The sequence below is a fragment of the Lacerta agilis genome, chromosome 4 (genome assembly GCF_009819535.1).
Source record: "Lacerta agilis isolate rLacAgi1 chromosome 4, rLacAgi1.pri, whole genome shotgun sequence".
Lineage (NCBI taxonomy): Eukaryota > Metazoa > Chordata > Lepidosauria > Squamata > Lacertidae > Lacerta > Lacerta agilis.
In genome coordinates, this window is record NC_046315.1 from 13,845,541 (window position 1) to 13,866,671 (window position 21,131).

At 46.9% G+C, this 21,131-nt stretch overlaps 2 protein-coding genes across 3 annotated transcripts in view; both read left to right on the forward strand.

Annotated features, from left to right (window-relative positions):
* Positions 1-12,516, forward strand: part of FOLH1B (folate hydrolase 1B) — a 44,545-nt gene extending 32,029 nt beyond the window's left edge. For both annotated transcript variants that reach the window (XM_033146103.1, XM_033146104.1), the window contains exons 14-19: positions 2,800-2,891; positions 3,848-3,938; positions 6,439-6,703; positions 9,451-9,532; positions 10,180-10,272; positions 11,148-12,516. In XM_033146103.1, the coding sequence (XP_033001994.1) occupies positions 2,800-2,891; positions 3,848-3,938; positions 6,439-6,703; positions 9,451-9,532; positions 10,180-10,272; positions 11,148-11,337 (813 nt within the window). In that variant the 3' untranslated portion in view covers positions 11,338-12,516. The remainder of the gene's footprint in view (positions 1-2,799; positions 2,892-3,847; positions 3,939-6,438; positions 6,704-9,450; positions 9,533-10,179; positions 10,273-11,147) is intronic.
* A 4,946-nt stretch (positions 12,517-17,462) lies between these two features.
* The window catches only part of LOC117045235 (N-acetylated-alpha-linked acidic dipeptidase 2-like), a 30,397-nt gene continuing 26,728 nt past the window's right edge, over positions 17,463-21,131 (forward strand). Inside the window, exon 1 of the mRNA XM_033146105.1 lies at positions 17,463-17,648. Coding sequence (XP_033001996.1) covers positions 17,567-17,648 — 82 coding nt within the window. The 5' untranslated portion in view covers positions 17,463-17,566. The remainder of the gene's footprint in view (positions 17,649-21,131) is intronic.

Here is a 21,131-nt window from a genome sequence, read left to right on the forward strand (position 1 = left end):
TGGTCCCTGGAGCTGAATTGCCCAGGGGCCAAAAGCAGATTGTGCTTTTTATTTTACAAAGAGAAAAGGGAGTGTTGAAAGGACCCCGCTCAGCAGCTGATCAGCAAGAGATCGGGAGAGAGATAAGAGTCCCGGCTCCCTTTCAGCCCCGCCCTCCTTTGTTGAATGTGCTGCAGAGGGAGGTTGTTTGTTTCCCCAGGACATGTGACTGGCTGATTAGATTATCTGTCTACAAACAATAGAAATGGCTCCCTTTCCTTAAGATTTTTTCAGAAATGTGAGTTAAACCCCATAAAAATGGGGCTTTGCCTCTTTGCTTTTCCCCCTTTGCAAAAGGAGCTTTGCTTTCCCCCCCTTTGCAAAAAAAGCTGCAAAACCTTTAGCTGATCCTAAAAAAAAACACCCAGGGCTTTTCCCTTTGCAAAAAAAGCTGCAAAACCTTTAGCTGATCCTCAAAAAAACCCCAAAACAAAACAAAACAGGGCTTTCCCTTTTGCAAAAAAAGCTGCAAAACCTCTATCTGATCCTAAAAAAAAACCCAGGGCTTTCCCCTTGGCAAAAAAGCTGCAAAACCTTTAGCTGATCCTCAAAAAAAAACCAAAACCAAAACAAAACAGGGCTTTCCCTTTTGCAAAAAAGCTGCAAAACCTTTAGCTGATCCTTTAAAAAAAAGGCCTTTTGCCTTTGCAAAAACAGCTGCAAAACTTTTAGCTGATCCTCAAAAAAACAACAACAAAACCAGGGCTTTTAGAGGAAGAAAACCAGAAAAATATTTTTTTTTCTTGTTTCCTCCTCTAAAACTGAGGTGCGCCCTATGGTCCGGTGCGTCCTATGGAGCGAAAAATACGGTAATAGATTTATTCATTTGTTATAGATCTATCCCACTCTTCCTTTTTGGGGGGAGCCTCACCTGAGACTCTCAATCTCCTCCTGTACATGCAGTGATCAGTATCCCATTGGCTTGGCTTCAATGACAACTTAAAAAAAAAGTTTATTTGTTTTTTCAGATTAAAATTTTACAGTCCAACATACAACATAAAAACAAGATCCCAAGGAATCTCTTGGATTCCCCCCCCCCTTTGTGGGGTCCTATTATTAATCATTTCCTCCTGCATCTTTTATAATAATCCAAATCTCTCCATTGTATCCAAAATTCACCATTAAACTACAAGTCATATTCCAATCCTACTAACTGTCTTTAAGATAAGTTATCAATTTTCCCCATTCCTTATTAAAACTGATTTCTGATTCTTCCGGTTATTTTAATCATTTTGGCATAATCCAGCAACTTGATCTGCCATTCTTCTCTGGTAGGGACTTTATCTTCTTTCCATCTCTGGGCCAATAACATCTGCGCAGCCGTGGTCGCATACATAAATAGTCCTTTCTGCTCCCTTGGGATTTTGGCACCTAGAATTCCTAAAAGGAAAGCTTCAGGGATTCCCCCCCCCCCAGAAAAGGTTATTTTAAACATTTTTTTCAACTCATTATATATCATTTCCCAAAATCCAACAACAACTTAGTCTTAGAGAATCACATGTCATTTCTCCATTTACTAAGAGCTCCTCTGCACTTCCACCTGGCAAGTATGGGTCTGAACCATTTTTGCCTTCGTCCCATCACTTTACCCTGGAAAATCCTCTCTTTAGCGCTCAATAGGAACCAACAGCTGTCCACAGGAAACTCGACTGCCGTTTGGTATATAAAGCCACATGACCGCTTCGATTGGTGGAATTGGCAGTGCTACAGGTGCAACATAATAACCTGCTCTGCATTTGTGAGAACGCTATCGTTTCGTGTGCCACTTTGGAACTCCCTGCCTATTGAAATCAAGCAGTCCCCTTCTCTGTACTCTCTTTGGCGCCAGCTAAAAACATTCCCGTTTAGACAAACCTATCCAGAGGCTTAGAAAGTGGAGGTCACTTTAATCTGTTTTAGTATTTTTAACTTTTGCATGTTTTAAAGCTGGGTTGTAAATCATAGGATCTTAGAATTGTAGAGCTGAAGGGACAACCCCTTGCAATGTGGGGCTCAAACCCACAGCCCCAAGATTAAGAGTCTCACGTGTTACCAATATTTCTTTATTTTACTGTTTTATCTTTTGTAAACCGCTTTGAGGTTACTTACAATCAAGTGGTATATAAATTTTAGGGAGTGAATGAATGAATGAACACATTTATGGAACTCTCAGCTGGGCAAAAAACCCATCTGCCTCTAGCAGTGCATTCTGAAAACTTTTTTATTTGCTTTGAGATATAGCCATTGTTAAGGGGCGCGGGTGGCGCTGTGGTCTAAACCATAGAGCCTAGGGCTTGCCGATCAGAAGGTCGGCGGTTCGAAGCCCCGCGACGTGGTGAGCTCCCATTGCTTGGTCCCTGCTCCTGCAAACCTAGCAGTTTGAAAGCACGTCAAGTGCATGTAGATAAATCGGTACCGCTCCGGTGGGAAGGTAAACGGCATTTACAGTCGTCTGCGACTGGACCTAGCGGTCAGGGGTCCCTTTACCTTTATAGCCATTGTTGTCTCCGACTTTGTTCCTGTTCTGTCTTTGATTGGCAGGTGCTAATGTGGTTGTTGTTTTCCAAATTACTGTTTTGTGATTGCATTCCTGTTCTTTTATATTGCTACCTGCTCCGTGGTCCTTAGGGGATGGGGGGAAGGCAAGCAATAAAACTGATGAGGGGGAGAAAGGAGGTTCTTTCTGCCTCCTGTCTCTTGTTTCCCATGGAATAGGAGGAGGGCAGCTGGTTTCCCATCGCTTCCATTTTCACGTTTGCAAAACTTACTGTGTTTTAATAGATACCAAGCCCCGATGAAGGCTTTGAAGGCAGATCTCTTTATGAAAGCTGGTATGAGAAAAACCCCTCAACGGGGCAGGAAGATGTGCCCAGGTAAATCCCAAGAGGTTTGGGATGGAGAGGGGATGGCGGAGGAAACCGCTGTGGTCCCTTCCAGGGGTGGGGTTTCTTCGCCTACCTGTTGTGTCACAAGGACCGAAGTGCAAAACAAGCAGGGCAGGAGTGGGGCAGCTGAGCCTCGTTGGCCTTCACTGGGTCTCTCTAGAGTGGTGGTGTAGTGGTTAGAGCACAGGACTAGGACCTCGGACAGTAGGGTTCAAACCCCCACCGGGCCATAAAACCTCACTAGTGTTGTTGGGCCAGTCAGCCTACCTCACTGGGTTGTTGTGAGGATGAAATGAGAACAGAGAGAGCCAAGTACACCACTGTGAGCTGTTTGGAGGGAAAATGGGTTGTGCATATTATTTCAATTTATTAGCCACTTACTATGTAAAGAGTCTCTAAGTGGCAACCCAGCCAGATGGACAGAGTATTAGTAGTAGTAGTAGTAGTAGTAGTAGTAGTAGTAGCATTTATTACTACCACTAAGTCACCCTCCTTTGTGGAGTGTTCCCTCAGCCTCCTCTCTCCTCCCCTCTCCTTAGGAGTCCTCTGGGCAGCTGCAGCTGACAGCTCTGCTCTCTGAGCTGCCCCCCTGCCCCAAAGAGAGATGCCTCCTCGCACTGCCCCACAGGGGCCTGGGAAGCACTCCCTGGCCGGACCCAGAAGCACCATTCACCTGGGGAGATTGTAGCCAGGACTGCTGCTGCAACAAACAGCCATACAAGCCTTTGGGAGGCAGATACAATAGCAGAATTTTAAAAGCATAACATAAAATTAGAAGGGGGGAAAAGAGCAACGTGTTACAATGAAAGCTAGACAATAACCCATTAAAAAAAGATCTGCCGGTGGATCAGTGTGTACACTGTGTTGTTTTGAAAACAATAATTTTATGGCAATGTTTTGCCAGTTTGCCCTCTGTCCTGTCTTTTTTTTTCATTTCACAAAAGGATTAACAAGCTGGGCTCCGGCAATGATTTTGAAGTCTTTTTCCAGAGGTTGGGCATCGCTTCCGGAAGAGCTCGATACACTAAAAACTGGGTAAGCCTGTTCCACAGCATCTTGAAATAAGCGTCCCGGGGAATTTGGGTATAAATCCCTTTAAAAGCTTACTGTGGTTTATTGTTGTTGGCATATGTCTTTCTGGGAAGACGATGGAGGAGCACCCCTTTTGGGGGTGAAGTCAAACTGTTGGAAGGTTGCAGCGCCTGCTGTGGCTGCAGAGACCGATACGGGAGAGACATGTTTTGTTGCAGCTGGGGCAGATGAAAGTGTCCGGTTGTGCTACTGCAGATGCACCATGACATTTCATCTCTCTGTACTCCTCCCAGCTGTCATTCCTTCTCTGGTCAGTACTGTGGATGCACAAACCTCACTGTCTGTCTCCAGCATAGGAGCCAATTCCTAGGGGCCGATGTCGCTTCAGCTCACCCCACCCCCAGTAAAATATTTGAGGGGCTGGTGAGCATTGCCATTCAAATAGTGTGCATCCCGTGAGTGATTACCTGCCCCCTCCCTCAATATTTTTTTCAAGCTGTCACCCCTGATCTCCAGGCTCTGCCGATTTATTGTGGGCGCCAAGTTAATGTAACAAAATTCACTGGAAGCAAAAGGGGTTTGGCTGTGGAGTTCTGTAAGGCTAAAACCGACTCCAAAGATAATTTAAGACCAATGGAGGCTGGCACTCATTCAGATTCATAGGTTGGAAGCCACTGACAGGTGGAGGAAAGCAATTCTGCTTTCGCCTCCGCCCTCCTCCCAAATCTATAAAGGCTGCACTAAGGAGGAGATCCTATGGCAAGATATGCCAGGATGAGCAGTTTAGGATCCATTACATCTTTGGCTCAATCAGCCAATCCCTGGCTCAGCTTGGCTCGGCCAGTGTGGTGTAATGGTTAAGAGTGGTAGACTCATAATCTGGTGAACCGGGTTCGCGTCTCCGCTCCTCCACATGCAGCTGCTGGGTGACCTTGGGCTAGTCACACTTCTTTGAAGTCTCTCAGGCCCACTCACCTCACAGAGTGTTTGTTGTGGGGGAGGAAGGGAAAGGAGAATGTTAGCCGCTTTGAGACTCCTTCGGGTAGTGATAAAGCGGGATATCAAATCCAAACTCTTCTTCTTCTTCTTCTTCTTCTTCTTCTTCTTCTTCTTCTTCTTCTTCTTCTTCTTCCAGTTGCTGCAAACGACAGGAGAGGAAATTGTTCTTGGGCTCAAATCCTGCTTGTAGGTTTCTGGTTGGCCACTGTGAAAACAGGATGTTGGACTAGATGGGCCATTGACATGACCCAGCAGGGCGATTCTTACATTCTTAAGTCCCCAACCCCAGCTCAGCATAATTTACTCATTGCGTCTCAGATGTGGCTCAGCCCGCAGAGCTGAGGCCAGTGAGGTTCCCCCAAAAGGCGTGTTCTGGAGGCATTGCATGGCAAGACCAAAGACAGGGATCCTAACTATGTCCAGTTGGGTCATTCAACTTGGAAACCCTGAATTCCATACCTTGAATGTGCAGACTGGCAGAAAGTCACCCAGCAGAATATCTACCAGCAGAGCCCAACAGAAAGCCCTAAAGCATTCTAAGAGTGAGTGTCAGGCTTCAGGGAATCTGATCCCCCCCCCCCCTCACGGCAGGCTGCCAGTAATAGATAAACAAGAAGCTCTTACCAAAGTCTTTATTCAGTATTCGCCTCTTGGGGTAATGGCATTGCTCCGAGTAATCTCCTTCTCCCTTCCCTTCTCAGTCTTCAACAGCGTCACCCATTTTACGGTGGCTGCTTAAGGCCAATTGCCTCTTAGCCCTCTGTTCTCCTACTTTCACTGCTCGCCGTGTTCTGGGAGAAGGCGGGTCTGGAATGCTCTGTAGTGATAATGTAGGTTGGTCTGACACAGTCAAAATATATATATAAAAAATAAAAAATTGTCCAGTAGCACCTTAGAGACCAACTAAGTTTTTTCTTGGTATAAGCTTTCGTGTGCATGCACACTTCTTCGGATACATGCACACGGATGTATGCATGTATCCTTGTATTCTTCTTATTCTTTTTATTTTATATATATGTAGTGATAATGTGTCATCTAGCTGTTCCTGCTCTGCTTCTCCCATTATTTCCCAGCTTTGCCCCTCTTCTATCTCTGAGCTGTGACCCTCTGCAAACCACCGTTCTAAATCTATACTGTCCTCCTCTTCTCGGGAGAACAGGTTCAGGAAGAGGCGGAGGTGGTCTCCAACTTTCCTCCTCTTATGTGCAGTCCCTGACAGTGAGGCAAGGCTGAGCTGACCCATTTACACTGGATGCTGAGCTGATCTCACAGCCAGTGCTGCCCAGCATGGGGCCCAATCTATCTCCCACCACAGCACCTCCTGATCCTGCCATGAGTGACCAGGCAGCTGATGTGGCAGTGGCTGCCAAGAGTTTGCAAAGTTTGGGTGGCTGCACATTTCACCCAACCCAACTTGTAGGGTTGTTTTGTTTTCTTTTGCTGCACATAAAAACCAATGAGATGTGAAAACGCAATCTGAGTGTGCCCACTTCTTCCTTTTCAGAGGGTGGACAAATACAGTAGCTACCCTGTTTATCACAGCGTCTACGAGACCTACGAGATCGTGGAGCAGTTTTATGACCCCACTTTTAAGAACCACCTTGCCGTGGCTCAGGTGCGTGGAGGAATCGTGTTTGAACTGGCAGATTCCATCGTCCTTCCTTTCGACTGCCGGGATTACGCCAAGGCACTCAGCAGTTACGCGAACGTCATTCACAACATGACCCTGAAACACCAGGAAGCCTTGGTGACGTACAACGTGTCGTTAGGTATGTGCTACCAGGCATAAGACAAGAATCAGGGAACTGCAGGGTTGGAAGCAATCTTGGAGGTCATTTGTTCCAGGGATAGCTAACCACTAGGGACTACATATCCCAACAGTTCCAGCCAGCATGGACCAATGGATGGTCAGGGATGATGGAAGGTGGAACTCAACAAAACCCATAGCAAACGACATTATTCATCATGTTGGCTATCCGTGCTTTCCTCCTACCAGAACCCCAAGAGACATTCCGTTAGAATTTTATTTTATTTTCTCATTTAACAACATTTGTATACTAACTTGATTGTAATAAGACCTCTAAGAGTGGCTGGGAAAACCCAGCCAGATGGGCGGAGTATAAATATATTATTATTATTATTATTATTATTATCATCATCATCATCATCATCATCATCATCTAAGCAGTTTGGGGGGGGGACCCACAAACAATTAAAATTATAAATAAAAGACATTTAAAACACGCTGTTGAAAACATTCAAAAATAATTAAAATCAACACTGAGCAAAAAGGTTAAAACACCTGTCAGTAGTCTGCATGAATGGATAAAAGTAAAGGTAAAGGGACCCCTGACCATTAGTTCCAGTCACGGACGACTCTGGGGTTGCGGCACTCATCTTGCTTTACTGGCCGAGGGAGCCAGCGTACAGCTTCCGGGTCATGTCGCCAGCATGACAAAGCCGCTTCTGGGGAACCAGAGCAGCGCACGGAAATGCCGTTTACCTTCCTGCCGGAGCGGTACCTATTTATCTACTTGCACTGGCGTGCTTTTGAACTGCTAGGTTGGCAGGAGCAGGAACCGAGCAACAGGAGCTCACTTTGTCGCGGGGATTCGAACCGCCGACCTTCTGATAGGCAAGCCCTAGGCTCAGTGGTTTAACCCACAGCGCCACCCGCGTCCCTTGACTGGATGGGCTTGCCTAAATAAAATGTTTTTAAACAGGCATCCAAAAGAGTACAAGGAAACCCCCCTCAGATATCAATAGGCAGGGAGTTCCAAAGTGTTGTCACAGAGGGATTTCTTTCAAGTGCAGAACAGTGTATGCTGTGCATCTGTAACTGTGCCAGTTCCACAGATGAAAGGGGTTCAGAGAACATGCATGGGGTAAGGACATCCTGCAGTCAAAATGGTCCCAAGCTGTTATGGTCCTTATATACTAATAGTAACATTTTGTACTTGTCCCGGATACAAATCAGCACCCAGTGCAGATCTCTGAGCAGAATTAATGAACCGGGTGGCACTGAGCACACTCTGAGCCTAGGAATTTGTTTTCATTACCCTAACTGAACCGAACTTGCAGTCCTTTCACACGCCCTGATTACCTTCCTTTATTTCAGCAGCCTGATTTAGATGGGGAAAGTAATTTTGTTTATTGCCGTGGTCAAAATTCATTGCTGACCACTGCAAAATCACCCAAGGATCCACCAGGTAAACCTTCTGCCCACCTTTGCCTTGCTGCAATGCAGGAATCCTGCGGCAAAGACTCATCGAGGGACCTTGGAAAGTCTCAAGGGGAAGATTGCAAAGTGGGACTCCTAAAAGACAAACCGTTCCCCAGTGACTCTGTTAATCCAGCTGTTTGCATATCCCACTGGTGTTAGATCAGCCCCCCCCACACACACACCTGCGCATGTTGTTGTTGTTGTTTAGTCATTTAGTCATGTCCAACTCTTTGTGACCCCATTGACTAGAGCACAACAGGCGACCCCATTGACTAGAGCACAACTCCTCACCTGCACATGAGTACACCACAATTCCCTTTGTGGGCTCTTCCTTGCTACACTGGTTGCGTCCAGGTCTTATGAACAAGGCCTGATTTTTCCCTGGTCAGCAACTAGGCTTCCCACTGCTTAGGGGAGAAACCACAGGCCAGTGGCAGAGCACATCTTTCACATGCAGAAGGTCTCTCTTTAGTTTTTTTTTAAATTCATTTTCACTTTTACCATTTAACATCATACATAAATCATAATCATTTTACAAACAGGATTCTCAGAATCCCCAAACTTCCCTCCATCCCTCCATGGTTTCCCCAGATATTCTTTTCAAACTGCATCGTATCATATTCTCCATATTTTCCTAAAGCTCCATTTTTATCATAATTCTCACTTCATTGCAAGTGTTTCTTAAAATCCTGCCAGTGTTTTCAATTGTTTACAGTGTTCTTTCAAGTATCTTTAAAAAAAATCCCCATTCTTTATTAAATTTATTGCCCTTTTGATCTCTGATTTTCCTGGTCATTTTCACCAATTCTGCATAGTCCATCATCTTTACCAACCATTCTTCTTTCATAGGTAGATTGTCCTCCTTCCATCTTTGGGCAAGTAGTATCCGCACAGCTGTTGTAGCATACATAAATAGTCTCTTCTGATCACATGCAGAAGGTTTCAGTTTGCCCCATCTCCAGATAAAGCACTTTAGCCGGTGCGGTTGAAAATTACCTCCCCTTGACATCCCAGAGAACCACAGCCCATCAGAGTAGTCGGTGTGGAGCTAGACGAGACCTTGGGGCTGTAGTGGGTTTTTCAATGAAGTTGCTGACCCAGTGTGCAACAGCTGTGAAAAAGGCAAATTCAATTATAGGGATCATTAGGAAGTGAATTCTTTGAGAAACTTAAAATCAAACAACCAGCATAATAAGCAATTTAATAAAAGTGTCCGCCCTATAGCTCTGTGGATGCAGCAGACAAGATTCACGAAATCCAATGACGAGCGTTCCCCCCTCTTTGCTGTCCCAGGTTCTCTCCTTGATGCAGTGGGGAAGTTTTCAGAATCTGCCAGTGACTTTCACAAGAGATCGCAACTACTGGACACCAATAAGTAAGTCGCCTAGATTATTGGACATCTGGCCTGTTCGGCCCAGGGGCAGAATTCTTCAGGCTGAGGTCTGCTGATAAAGGTAAAGCTAAAGGGGCCCCTGATCATTAGGTCCAGTCATGTCAGACTCTTGCATTACTGGCCGAGGGAGCCGGTGTACAGCTTCCGGGTCATGTGGCCAGCATGACAAAGCCACTTCTGGCGAACCAGAGCAGCGCATGGAAATGCCATTTACCTTCCTGCAGGAGCGGTACCTATTTATCTACTTGCACTTTGACATGCTTTCAAACTGCTAGGTGGGCAGGAGCTGGGACCGAGCAACGGGAGCTCACCCCGTGGCGGGGATTCAAACCGCCAACCTTCTGATCAGCAAGCCCTAGGCTCTGTGGTTTAACCCACCCGCCACCCGCGTCCCGCGTTCAGGCTGAGGTCTGCTGATAAATGCATGCTAAAGAGAGACATCCCCTCAGTGGACTGGGAGGGTCTAGCTAGGGAAGTCCAGCACTCAGCTTCCAAGAAGCTGTTGAATAGACCTGTGTTCATTTGAGAATGTCAGCTTTTGTGTTGGCTCCCAAACGGCAGCGCCTAATGACTCTGTTGGAGCAGCTTTGATGCATTTTTTTTTTGTGTCCCTGTGGTCTAATTTTCAGCCCTATTGCAGTGCGATCTTGGAATGATCAGCTGATGTTTCTGGAAAGAGCATTTATCGACCCCCTTGGATTACCTGGCAGGCCGTTCTATAGGTAAGGAATCATATGCTCTTTATAGCTCAGTTGGTAGAGCATGTGGGATCCACCTTCGGCAAAAGATTCCTGCATTGCAGGATGGTGCACTAGATGACCCTTGGGATCCTTTCCAAGTCTACAATTCTATGGTTTATCACCCCTACACCCCCTTCCCTTCCTTAAAAGGCTTTAGATTCTCCACCCCTTTTGTTACCAAACAACAACAACAACAACAAAAACTATCTCTGAGTTGGATACAGTTTGTCACAAGTAGGTATACAGAGACATTTATCTCGTTGTTTAAAAGTGTTTAACAAGTGATGGGGAGCCTCAAACAACAGCCAGTGTTGCATTGGCATGTAAATAGCCCAAATGCCAAAAAAAACAAATAAATCATAATTAGGAAATGGCTCATTTGATTTCCAAGCATTTCCAAATGTGACCTGAGCTTCTCCCCTCCCCCCAAACCCCTCAACTCCCTTCCTCCTACCTATGCTAATCCATCCCCCTTTCCCTTCGAACCTCACTTACTGGGGCCAGCAATGGTGGCAGGAGTGATGGTTCTCCAACTGCCTTGACAAGGAAAAACAAGCGGTCTTTCCACCCTTCCTTCTTCGGCTGATGTTGGAGTTAGACCTAGTATAAATCACCTTCCTGTCTTCCTAAGTGTGGAGTACATCTATCAGAGACAAGAAAAACGCTTTTGCCTCTGGTCCATGGCAGAAAGAAATCCCCCACTCCTGACAAAAAGGAACAAAGGGGTGGATATTGAAAGATAGGACTTGAGTCCCTGAAAAATTTCAGTAGGGTTGTTTAAGGTTCCTCACCAGGCACAACCTCCCCAGAGGTTATCATGAGCTCTGCTTTTAAAATATTGTTGCTTGTGTTTCCAGACACATCATCTTTGCTCCGAACAGCCATAACAAGTATGCTGGAGTGTCATTTCCCGGTATCTACGATGCCCTGTTTGACATTGCCAACGCAGAGGACCAGCAGAAGGCCTGGGAGGAAGTCAAGAGACAGATCTCCGTTGCAGCCTTCACAGTCACCGCCGCCGCCGGGACTCTGAAAGAAACAGCGTGAATCCCTAGAGGGTCCAAGGAGCTGGCTCTACTTGCCAAAGTCCTGCTGAGTTTGGAACTCAGAGACTTTCCTTGGGGAGGCTTGTTCACATGTTGCACTGAACACAGCTACAAGCTGCCTTTACCCATGTACAAGTGATGGTGTGAAAGAGTGCGCCCTTGTTGATTTGTTCAGCTCAACCATTGTGCACACAGACAACACAGGCATTGAACATTACTGTACACAGGTTGTGCACTCATAAATCCCAGGGATTTCAGCGGGCACTTAATTATGGATAACCATATAGGTTTTCAGCTCAGAGGACTTAACACCGAAAGAGAAATCCAAGCTATTCACACCATCACAACCCAATCTTGACAGGCGTGTCTTTCATTGCCTTTCCTGCGCTGAGGTTTTGAGGACCATCAAAGCCAATTTCTTGATGGAAAAACAAACAAATAGTTCAATAGGTGTGGACCTTGATGCAGAAGAATGCCCACCTTCCAGATCCCCAAGGATGTGATCTGATGGCACACCAATGTGTTGATGGATCTCGGTTCCCTTGAAGGCATGAGGGGTGTTCACACATTACATTCAATATGAGTCACTTTTCAAAGGATTTAAATTTGGGCTTTATTTTAAAACTTACTTTACAAATCCCATGGCTTTATTATCTACTTGCACCCCAAAGTTTTGGGTGCATCTTTACAAACTTGTACACAACCAAAAACAAAAGTTTTTGGAAAGGAGGGTGGATGAGCTACTGAACTTTTGGATATCTACGTTTAGAACTTAGAAGCTGAAAAGTCCCATTATGGCTGGAATTCTCACTGGTGGTGAGCACGTTAGATGCCATTTTAAATTTCCCACAATGCCACAGAACAAGTCTACATTGGTTATTCTGGGGCACCGTGTGAAACTTAAATGCTGGAAATGTAAATAAAATTAAGTTCTGATGCTACCTGGAGTGCCGTCACCATGCAAGTCCATGTGGGGAGGGGAGCATTTGGCATAGGAGTGGCCCCACAGACAGATGTGGCCCTGGGGGCCCCTATTGGCTTTGAAAAGCAAATGATCCCAAGCTCAATACCTTCTGGAACAGTTGTTGTACTCAATTTCCTCATCAATAGAACCTCCCTTTAGAAGTCGGTTTTGCTTTTGTGCCTTTACAAATCAAAATAAAGTTCCCTCTAAAAAGATTGCAGAGTGTGGCATATTGTTCTCCCAGGATGCTGGTTTACAGAGCAAATGCTTTAAACCTAAACCTGACCTGTTACAGGATGAGAAGGTTGCTGATCAATGAAGAGAAAATAATTACTATTATTAATATGAAATACACCTTACCACCTTTGGGAAGAGCAACCAGGTGACCTCTGCTAGCTACTGATGGGCAACTGGAGCTCTCCTTTGTAGTCCTCTGAGCATAGCTGTCAACCCTCCCTGCTGTTTCCCAATGCTATAATAAGGGAATTTCCTGCAAAAAAGGGAAAGGTTGACAGCTATGCCTCTGAGGCTCCAATACTTTGGCCACCTCATGAGAAGAGAAGACTCCCTGGAAAAGACCCTGATGTTGGGCACAAGGAGAAGGGGCACAAGGAGAAGGGGACGACAGAGGACTAGATGGTTGGACAGTGTTCTTGAAGCTACCAACATGAGTCCAACCAAACTGAGGGAGGCAGTGGAAGACAGGAGTGCCTGGTGTGCTCTGGTCCGTGGGGTCATGAAGAGTCGGACACGACTAAACAACAACAACAATCTTTAAATTGGACTTCAACCACACAGGACTTCAGATAGAGGCAGTTCAAGCTGTGACTGACTCAAGGTCACCCAGTTACAGGTAGGTAGCCGTGTTGGTCTGTCATAGTCAAAACAAAATAAAATAAAAAAATCCTTCCAGTAGCACCTTAGAGACCAACTAAGTTTCATTCTTGGTATGAGCTTTCGTGTGCATGCACACTTCTTCATATACCACTGAAGAATCTGAAGTATCTGAAGAAGTGTGCATGCACACGAAAGCTCATACCAAGAACAAACTTAGCTGGTCTCTAAGGTGCTACTGGAAGGAATTTTTTATTTTATTTTGTTTTCAAGGTCACCCAGTAAGAGTAGTGGATTTGAACCCAGGTCTCCCAAGTCCTGTTCTGATACTCTAACCACTACACCACACCAGATGCAGAAACGGTCAAAGGGATTAACAAGGGCAGCCTGACCTGGGCACTCGCCAAAAAGCTTTCTGCCATCATGTCATTTTCTCATCCCTCAACCTTGATGTATGGATCCTGAGCCCCAACTCTGATATAGCATTTATGGCTATGCATCTCCTACTTTCCATGGAGTGAAGCTTTCCTAACATCACCACCTAAAGGCTTACATAACACTGCTAATAATACATGTTGCTTTCACAGCTATGGCTTGTGGAGGTGGCATCCCGTCTGGTTAGATGTATCTTTGCCGAGATTTGTTGAAGCGGGGGCACCTCGGATTTGTTTGCGTTTTGACGAGAGCGTCACAAGATGCCATCAAAGGGCATAATGACAAACCTCAAGGACAGCTAGGTTTTGAGAGATTAGGACAGTGCTGTCAAGTATCCCGTTTTCCCCGGGATTCTCCCTTATTTCAAGCAGTTTCCCGCTGCTCTCCCTTATTTTTTATTTCCCTTATATTTCCTGTTTTTAATGGAAGCAGCTCCTCCCCTGCTGGCCAGGGACTGGGTGGGAAGACCTCGCCTACTTGGAGAGAAAAGCCTCAGCCCTCAAAGCAAGTGGGAGCCGTTTCCCGTGCTTACAGGGGGGTGTATTCCTCCCCCTGCATCAGCCCCTATCCATTGCCGCCAAGCCCCTCAGCCGGCCAATAGGGTTAGCTGGTGGGCGGAGCCTGGCTGCCTTTGAGCAGCTGCTGCTTCCTGTCCTGTTTTGATGGGATCAGATAAGAAGACAATGGGTTCCATTGCGTGGAGCACATGGCTGCCCTCCTCTTTGCTGGCTGCCCTCCTATTTGCTCCACTCCGAGCCCGAGGCCGCTAGGAGATTACATTGCTGCTCCGCCCACTTTTGCTTCTGGCTCTGCCCACATGTGACTGTCCCGGGATAGGTGAGACTGCTGATCCCTTATTTTCAAATCCGAAACTTGACAGCTATGGATTAGGAGGATAGCTGAAAGCAACTGATACAGCTCGTATCTTGAAGGAAACAAGAGCTGCAGCCTGCAGCAGAATCACAGCCGAGGAGCACCGAGCAAAGTCTCAGCGGCCTTATGTTGAGTCGGGCCATTAGCTGACTGGCAGTGGCTCTGTAGCAGGACTGAAAGCAAGTGAGGACATAGCCACCCCTATTCAATGGGGATGCATAATGAAAAGTCCCATTTTCAGCATCTGCAACATGACTTAAAGCTGCAACTGGGCATCCAAAATACCTGATTCAGCTAGTACCAAAAAGTAACAAAAGGAAGCAGCAGAATATATTTATTTACTATGGCTATGAAGAGGAAGGGACACGGGTGGCGCTGTGGGTTAAACCACAGGGCCTAGGGCTTGCTGATCAGAAGGTTGGCGGTTCGAATCCCTGTGATGGGGTGAGCTCCCGTTGTTCGGTCCCTGCTCCTGCCCCCCAACAGTTCGAAAGCACGTCAAAGTGCAAGTAGCTAAATAGGTACTGCTCCCGTGGGAAGGTAAATGGCATTTCCGTGCGCTGCTCTGGTTCGCCAGAAGTGGCTTAGTCATGCTGGCCACATGACTCGGAAGTTGTACACCGGCTCCCTCGGCCAGTAATGCGAGATGAGCGCTGCAACCCCAGAGTCGGACGCGACTGGACCTAATGGTCAGGGGTCCCTATGAAGAGGACAACATTTAAAACAAGAGCAGCAAATGGGACACCTACACAATTTGCCCCCGGGGGTGGGAAGGAACGCATGTTTTAGACATTTTGGAAGAATATTCTTCATATTTTCTTGATAGTATTTCCTTGGCATATGGGTGTTAGGAGAGAAATAAACACCACTTCGTAAGTCTTTTTCTTTCTGTTTTTACTTGCATGGATTAATCTTTGTCTCCAGGCAAACTACATATGGCACAGGAAATCCGACTGGCTCTCCCAACCTCTCTTTTCAACTCTTATCTGCAGTCGTGGTGTTGGGAGGGGAAGGGTTTAATGTTTTCCCCCACATACTCCCTGCTGCAAAGCTCCTAGAGGAGGGGAAAACAGGTACAAGTGGGCCTTGTTTCTTGGTCCTGTCACAGTGACTGTTACAAGGCTAATAATATGTTATGTACTGAGTTGAATAGGATCCAAAATGCAGCAGTCTGATTGGTCCCAGAAAAATAGGATTGAGATTGCAGCAGTCTGATTGGTCCGCAGGAGCCACCCAATCCAGCTCCAGGTGGAAGTGAATCCGCACTCCGATTGGCATACAGGAGTATCCCGGAATTAGCCAATCACGTGGGGCCCATTGTGTAAATAGTGTATATAAAGCAAACGTTTTGGGGGAACTGCACACCTCACTACTATGAGCTGAATAAAGAGCATGAAATGCACACTTGACTCCGAGTATATTTCATAATATATCTCAAGAGATTTCATTTTCCACATCAAATGTGACTTGTCCAACGCCCGTATTTCCCTACCTCACACCCGACATCATTTCCAACATCAGGTGTAGGGCAGGTGGGCATAGCTTGGATAAAAAGACCTCACAGGTCAAACTGAGAGAAATGGTAGAACACACAGATCAAGACCCATCTGCACTATATATTTTAAAGCGGTATCATCCCACTTTAAACAGTCATGGCTCCCCCACCCGCCCCCCAAGAATCCCGAGAAAGTGTAGCTTGCTAAAGCTGCTGAGAGTAATTAGGAGACCCCTGCTCCCCTCACAAAGTTACAATTCCCAGAGTTCCTCAACAAGAGGACTTGACTGTTAAACCACTATAGCAGGCACGTCCAACAGGTAGATCGTGATCTACCAGTAGATCACTGGACGTCTGTGGTAGATCACTGGTAGATCACTGACTCCCCCAAAGAAGCTCAACAAGTTTGTCTCCCCTAAGAAAATCTCAACATTTTTGCCCTGTACCCCTAAAAAACTGGGCTTTCCTCCTCCCCCCCCAAAAAACCCTCAACAAATGTGACCTGAACCTCCCAAAACAGGGGGTAGATCACTGCCAGTTTTTAACTCTGGGAGTAGATCACAGTCTCTTGGGAGTTGGCCACCCCTGCACTATAGGAAGGGTATCTCTGGGAGGGGAACAGGGCCTCCTTCATAAACTAAAATTTGTACATGCTTGGCCTTGAACCTGGGACCACGGCTGGTCCAAAACATCTTGGAACCGGAGGCAGAACCTAAACTGGTGCCAGGGAAGAAGGGACCTAGTTCTTGTAACTCCAAGCCATTGGTTCAAGTCCTACCCTCTGGTGTAGGAGATAACAAGTTTTCTCCATCTTCCACGTGATATTTGAAGATGGCCATCATTATCTCCTCCCCAGTCTCCTCTTTTCCAGGCCAAACATACCCAACTCCTTCAACCGTTCCTCATAAGGCTTTGTTTCCAGTTAGTGGTGGGTTGCCCCTTGCAGGCCAGCTATCCCCAATCTTATATTTGTGCAGTTGGTTCTTCCTGCCTGAGTGCAGAATCTGAGATTTGTCCCTATTGAAAGTTTCCTCCCCAAAGGGGAGAGAGTTGCAGGAAGCCCCACACTCAAGCAGCGCAACGAAAAGGCACTTTGCGCATGCTCAGGGCCCTCTCTCCCTGATTATCTGCCACAGATGTCCCAGGCCCAGCCACTACAAAACAAACTCAAAACTCCCTCAAAACAAGCCCTGCTTTGCAGGTGCAGAGTCTTAGAAGTAAGCATTAAGACAAACCACAACCCTCTAATTATTATTTATCTGATTCCTTTACTGCCCTTTATCCAAAGATCCCAGGGTAGTGTAATTAAGTACAGAGGGGGGGGGGGTGTGGAAGAGAGAAAAACATCTTGATCTTTCCTTGTTTTCTTTTTTTAATGGCAGTTTTGCAAACTTCTGGAGGAGGGAACCTTTGCGTCTTGCCGGCAGGAGACGTCCAGTGCCCACACAGGGGCCCCCTCCTGGCCTGGAGCGCCCCTCCAGCAACCTTGTTTCAACTCTCCTCTGCCCCCTTTCTCTCGACGTGAGAAAGATCTCACAGTGGGAGGAGGGACGGCTCGGATCCTCTCCCAGGAGAGTTGCGAAAGCCCGTCCCGTCCTGAGCAAGCCTCCTTTCGTTCCGGGACGCGCCATGGCCAGGAGGAAGGTGGCTATCTGCAGCTGGCTGGGCTTCGTGGCTCTCCTGGCGATCTTCCTGCTGGGGATCTTGGTGGGTGAGTCGAGAGAGGATCCTGGCTTGTGGGCTCCGGGAAAGGGGGCAGCCCCTTACTTGGAACAGGGCGCGCGAGGTGGGGTGGGCGAGGCGGAAATCAGAGCTGGGGTTCGCGCGCGTCAAAGCAGCCAGACGGGCTTCCCCGAGCGCACGGATAAGGGAGCTCTTCGGGGGGAGGGCTACGGCTCAGTGGTTAGAGCAAGAAGGTCGCAGGTTCGATCCCCGTCTGAAATCCTGAATTTGCTGCTGCCAGTCCTGAGCTGGGCGCAGCGCACAGTGAGAGGAGAGGTGGCGATGGGATCAGGTAGCAACAACAGAAGGGGGAAATCTCTGCTGTCTGACACTCCGGCGGGTGTGGGACAAATAGTTCCTGCCTAGTTAAAGGCAGCTTCCTGTGCACAAGCGCTTTGCACATGCTCCAGGGCTGAGCGCAGGCATTCCAAACGGACTCTGCCGTTTTGACTTTTTGTATTCCGTTTCTGATAAACCTTGTCACAGGCACCCTTTGGATTCGGAACCTCTCCCCACCAAGGCACAGGGTTTCTGGCAAACCTGCTGGACCCTTCAGCGGCGATTTTATTGAGGAAGCCCATCCCTTAAATTTTCCATGCCCATTGCATCGCCCATCCAAGCTATGGTGATACTTGTTTAATCAGATGTCCCATATTCTTCCAAAGCAGCACAGCCGATTACAAAGGAAGGACACCCATTTTATCAATTTTCTCACATTCTCAATTTTCCCATTTCTAACGTATAGGGCGACAGAAAGCAAGCCTCATGTAAGTAGGCTCATGGCTTTAAAAACAATAATTGTTGACAGGTGATGAGTGTGACTTGCAACAGAGTGTTGCAGCACATCTTCCCTCTGAAGAGGAGTGCTCCTGTTGAGGGTTCAGTTCAGCCGTGCATTCCAAACAGGTTATCCCAGTCCTCCCAAATCCTGGTTTTCTGTCTGTCTGTCTGTCTGTTTTCCAACTGATAGTCAATATTCTGTGGATATTGAGCATGTGGATTAGTCTCCTATTTTGTATGTGACCCTTGGGGTTTTGTACTTCCGCAAGTTTCCGGAGATGCCTTGAATACGCTGGATCACCCTGTTTTGTCTCCAGTCCTGTCGGCACCTGAGTTCACTGTTAGAAGGACTAATGAGAAAGACCTGAGACCTTGGGGAACTGCTACCAGCCAGAGCAGACAATATTGGCTTAGATGAATTGGCCAAAATGACAAGCTGGGCTCCCTGTGTTCTGTAGCAGTGAGACTGTTTTGGCTCAATGCATCTTTATGCTTTTTTAAAAACGGTCCTCTTTATGGGGGAGGATAGAGGTGAAGCTTTGAAACAGCACAGCTCTAAGACAGGCAGGCCTTTTGCTGAGACTGAACACTTACATAACCTTTTTCCGGTAAAGGAAACAAGTTTGTCAAGGCAAGATTGTTGTAATTGTTGTTTTTTCCTCTTCCGTCTGCTCTCAAATACACAAAAGGAGTAATTTGGAAAGCTCTGTGTTATGTTGGTCATGAAGATGAAAAGAGGCTGACACTTTTATTTCCTTAGCAAAGACATCATGTCATGCAGGTTCCTCACCCCCCCCCCCATCATCCGAAACTTCTGTTTTTTTCTTTAAGCTGCTGAGGGTTTCTCTAAAGGAGGCAGGCCTTTCTAGCAGTGGTGCTCTCTGAACAGGACTTTGTGGCAGGTGCCCCAGGCCCCACTCAGCAGAATGAGCAGCCCCAGCATTGGCTTATCACATTTTGAAACCAGTGAAGTAATGTGCAAGTAATGTATGGGGTGTTAGAGGAGGGGTCGTATTTCTGGTGGGGACATGTCATGCTCCTTCTGGGGTAGTTTGTCTACCTTTGGTTCCCACCCTGCATTCAGCTCTCACCTGTGGTGACAGGTAAAGGTAGCTGGTGGGTTTCAAACTAGCCTGTTGCACAGTGGTAAAATGCTCATTCATTGCTCCACTAATAATAATAATAATAATAATAATAATAATAATAATAATAATAATTTATTACTTACTCCCCAGTCACTTTGGGTGGCTTCCAACAGGATATTAAAAACACAATAAAGCATCAAACACGAAAAACTTCCCTAAACAGGGCTGCCTTGAGATGTCTTCTAAAAGTCAGATAGTTGTTTATTTCCTTGATGGGAGGGTGTTCCACAAGGCGGGCACCACTACCAAGAAGGCCCTCTGCCTGGTTCCCTGTAACTTCACTTCTTGCAGGGAGGGAAATGCTAGAAGGCCCTTGGCACTGGACCTCAGTGTCCGGGCAGAATGATGGGGGTGGAGATGCTCCTTCAGGTCTACTGGGCCGAGGCCGTTTAGGGCTTTAAAGGTCAGCACCAACACTTTGAATTGTTTTCAGAAACGTACTGGGAGCCAACGTAGGTCTTTCAGGACCTGTGTTATATGGTCTCGGCGGCCGCTCCCAGTCACTGGCCCCACCCACCCCTGGCATGTGGCCCCCAGAAAGTTGCCCCAAGGAGAATGTGGCCCTCAGACTGAAAAATCTTTCCCACCCCTTGCTCTAGAGATAAGGCGTAGTAGTGGATTCGTTTCCCTCCTGCAGCTCCTCTTGCTGATGACTCTCCTTTTCGATCCCTGAGCAGGGAAGGCATCTGAGCAATGCCACCGAACCAGCCAAAGCTCTGCTCATCTCTTTATTAGGCAGCCCAAGGGAGCGGTGACTCAGATAGCTCTTGCTCAGCTCAAGGAGCTTTCTAATTTTATTTTTAATAAACAGAACGAAACAGAAATGCGGGCCGCTTACCGGTTTAGATCCAAACTTGCCTGAGTATATATACAAGATTCTTTCCTGCGTCTTGGCAGCTTGTTTCGTTTAGCCTGGCGCTGCCAACTTTTGAAGTGGTTCCTATAGCTGTCTGTTTGCTCCCTAGAGTACATGGGGAGGAGTTAACCCTTCCATCCCCCAGTTGCGAGCCTTCCCCAAAGATGTCCCCTATAGCCGCTGGACTGAATACAGTCTACCATTGGCTCTAATAGGTGGCCAATTCCAAGCCTCACTGCAGCACCAGGGAAATCGTAGAATTGTAGAGTTGGAAGGGAACCCCAGGGCCATCTAGCCCGATGCTCCGCAGTGCAGGAATCTCAACACATGGTTTCCCATCCAGTTTGAAACCATCCCGGACCCTGCTTAGCTTCACAAATGTGCTAGCAGATTTACTGCTGCACCATTCCTCTCGGGGGTGTTGTGAGGATGAAATTGAGGGGTGGGGGTGGAGATTCATGTTGGCCACCTTGAGCTCCTTTGAGAAAATACAGGGTGATTCATAATGGAAGCTGTATACTTCATAATGAATCACCCTGTAATAAGACCTAAATATATCTACGCAGTATATACCTGATGTGTGAGGGGGGGGAGAGAGGGAGGCTGCTCTAACCATTACATTACACTGCCTTGCATGACCTTGGGGCAGTAACTCCCTCTCAGCCTAGCTGACCTCATGGGGTTGTTTTGA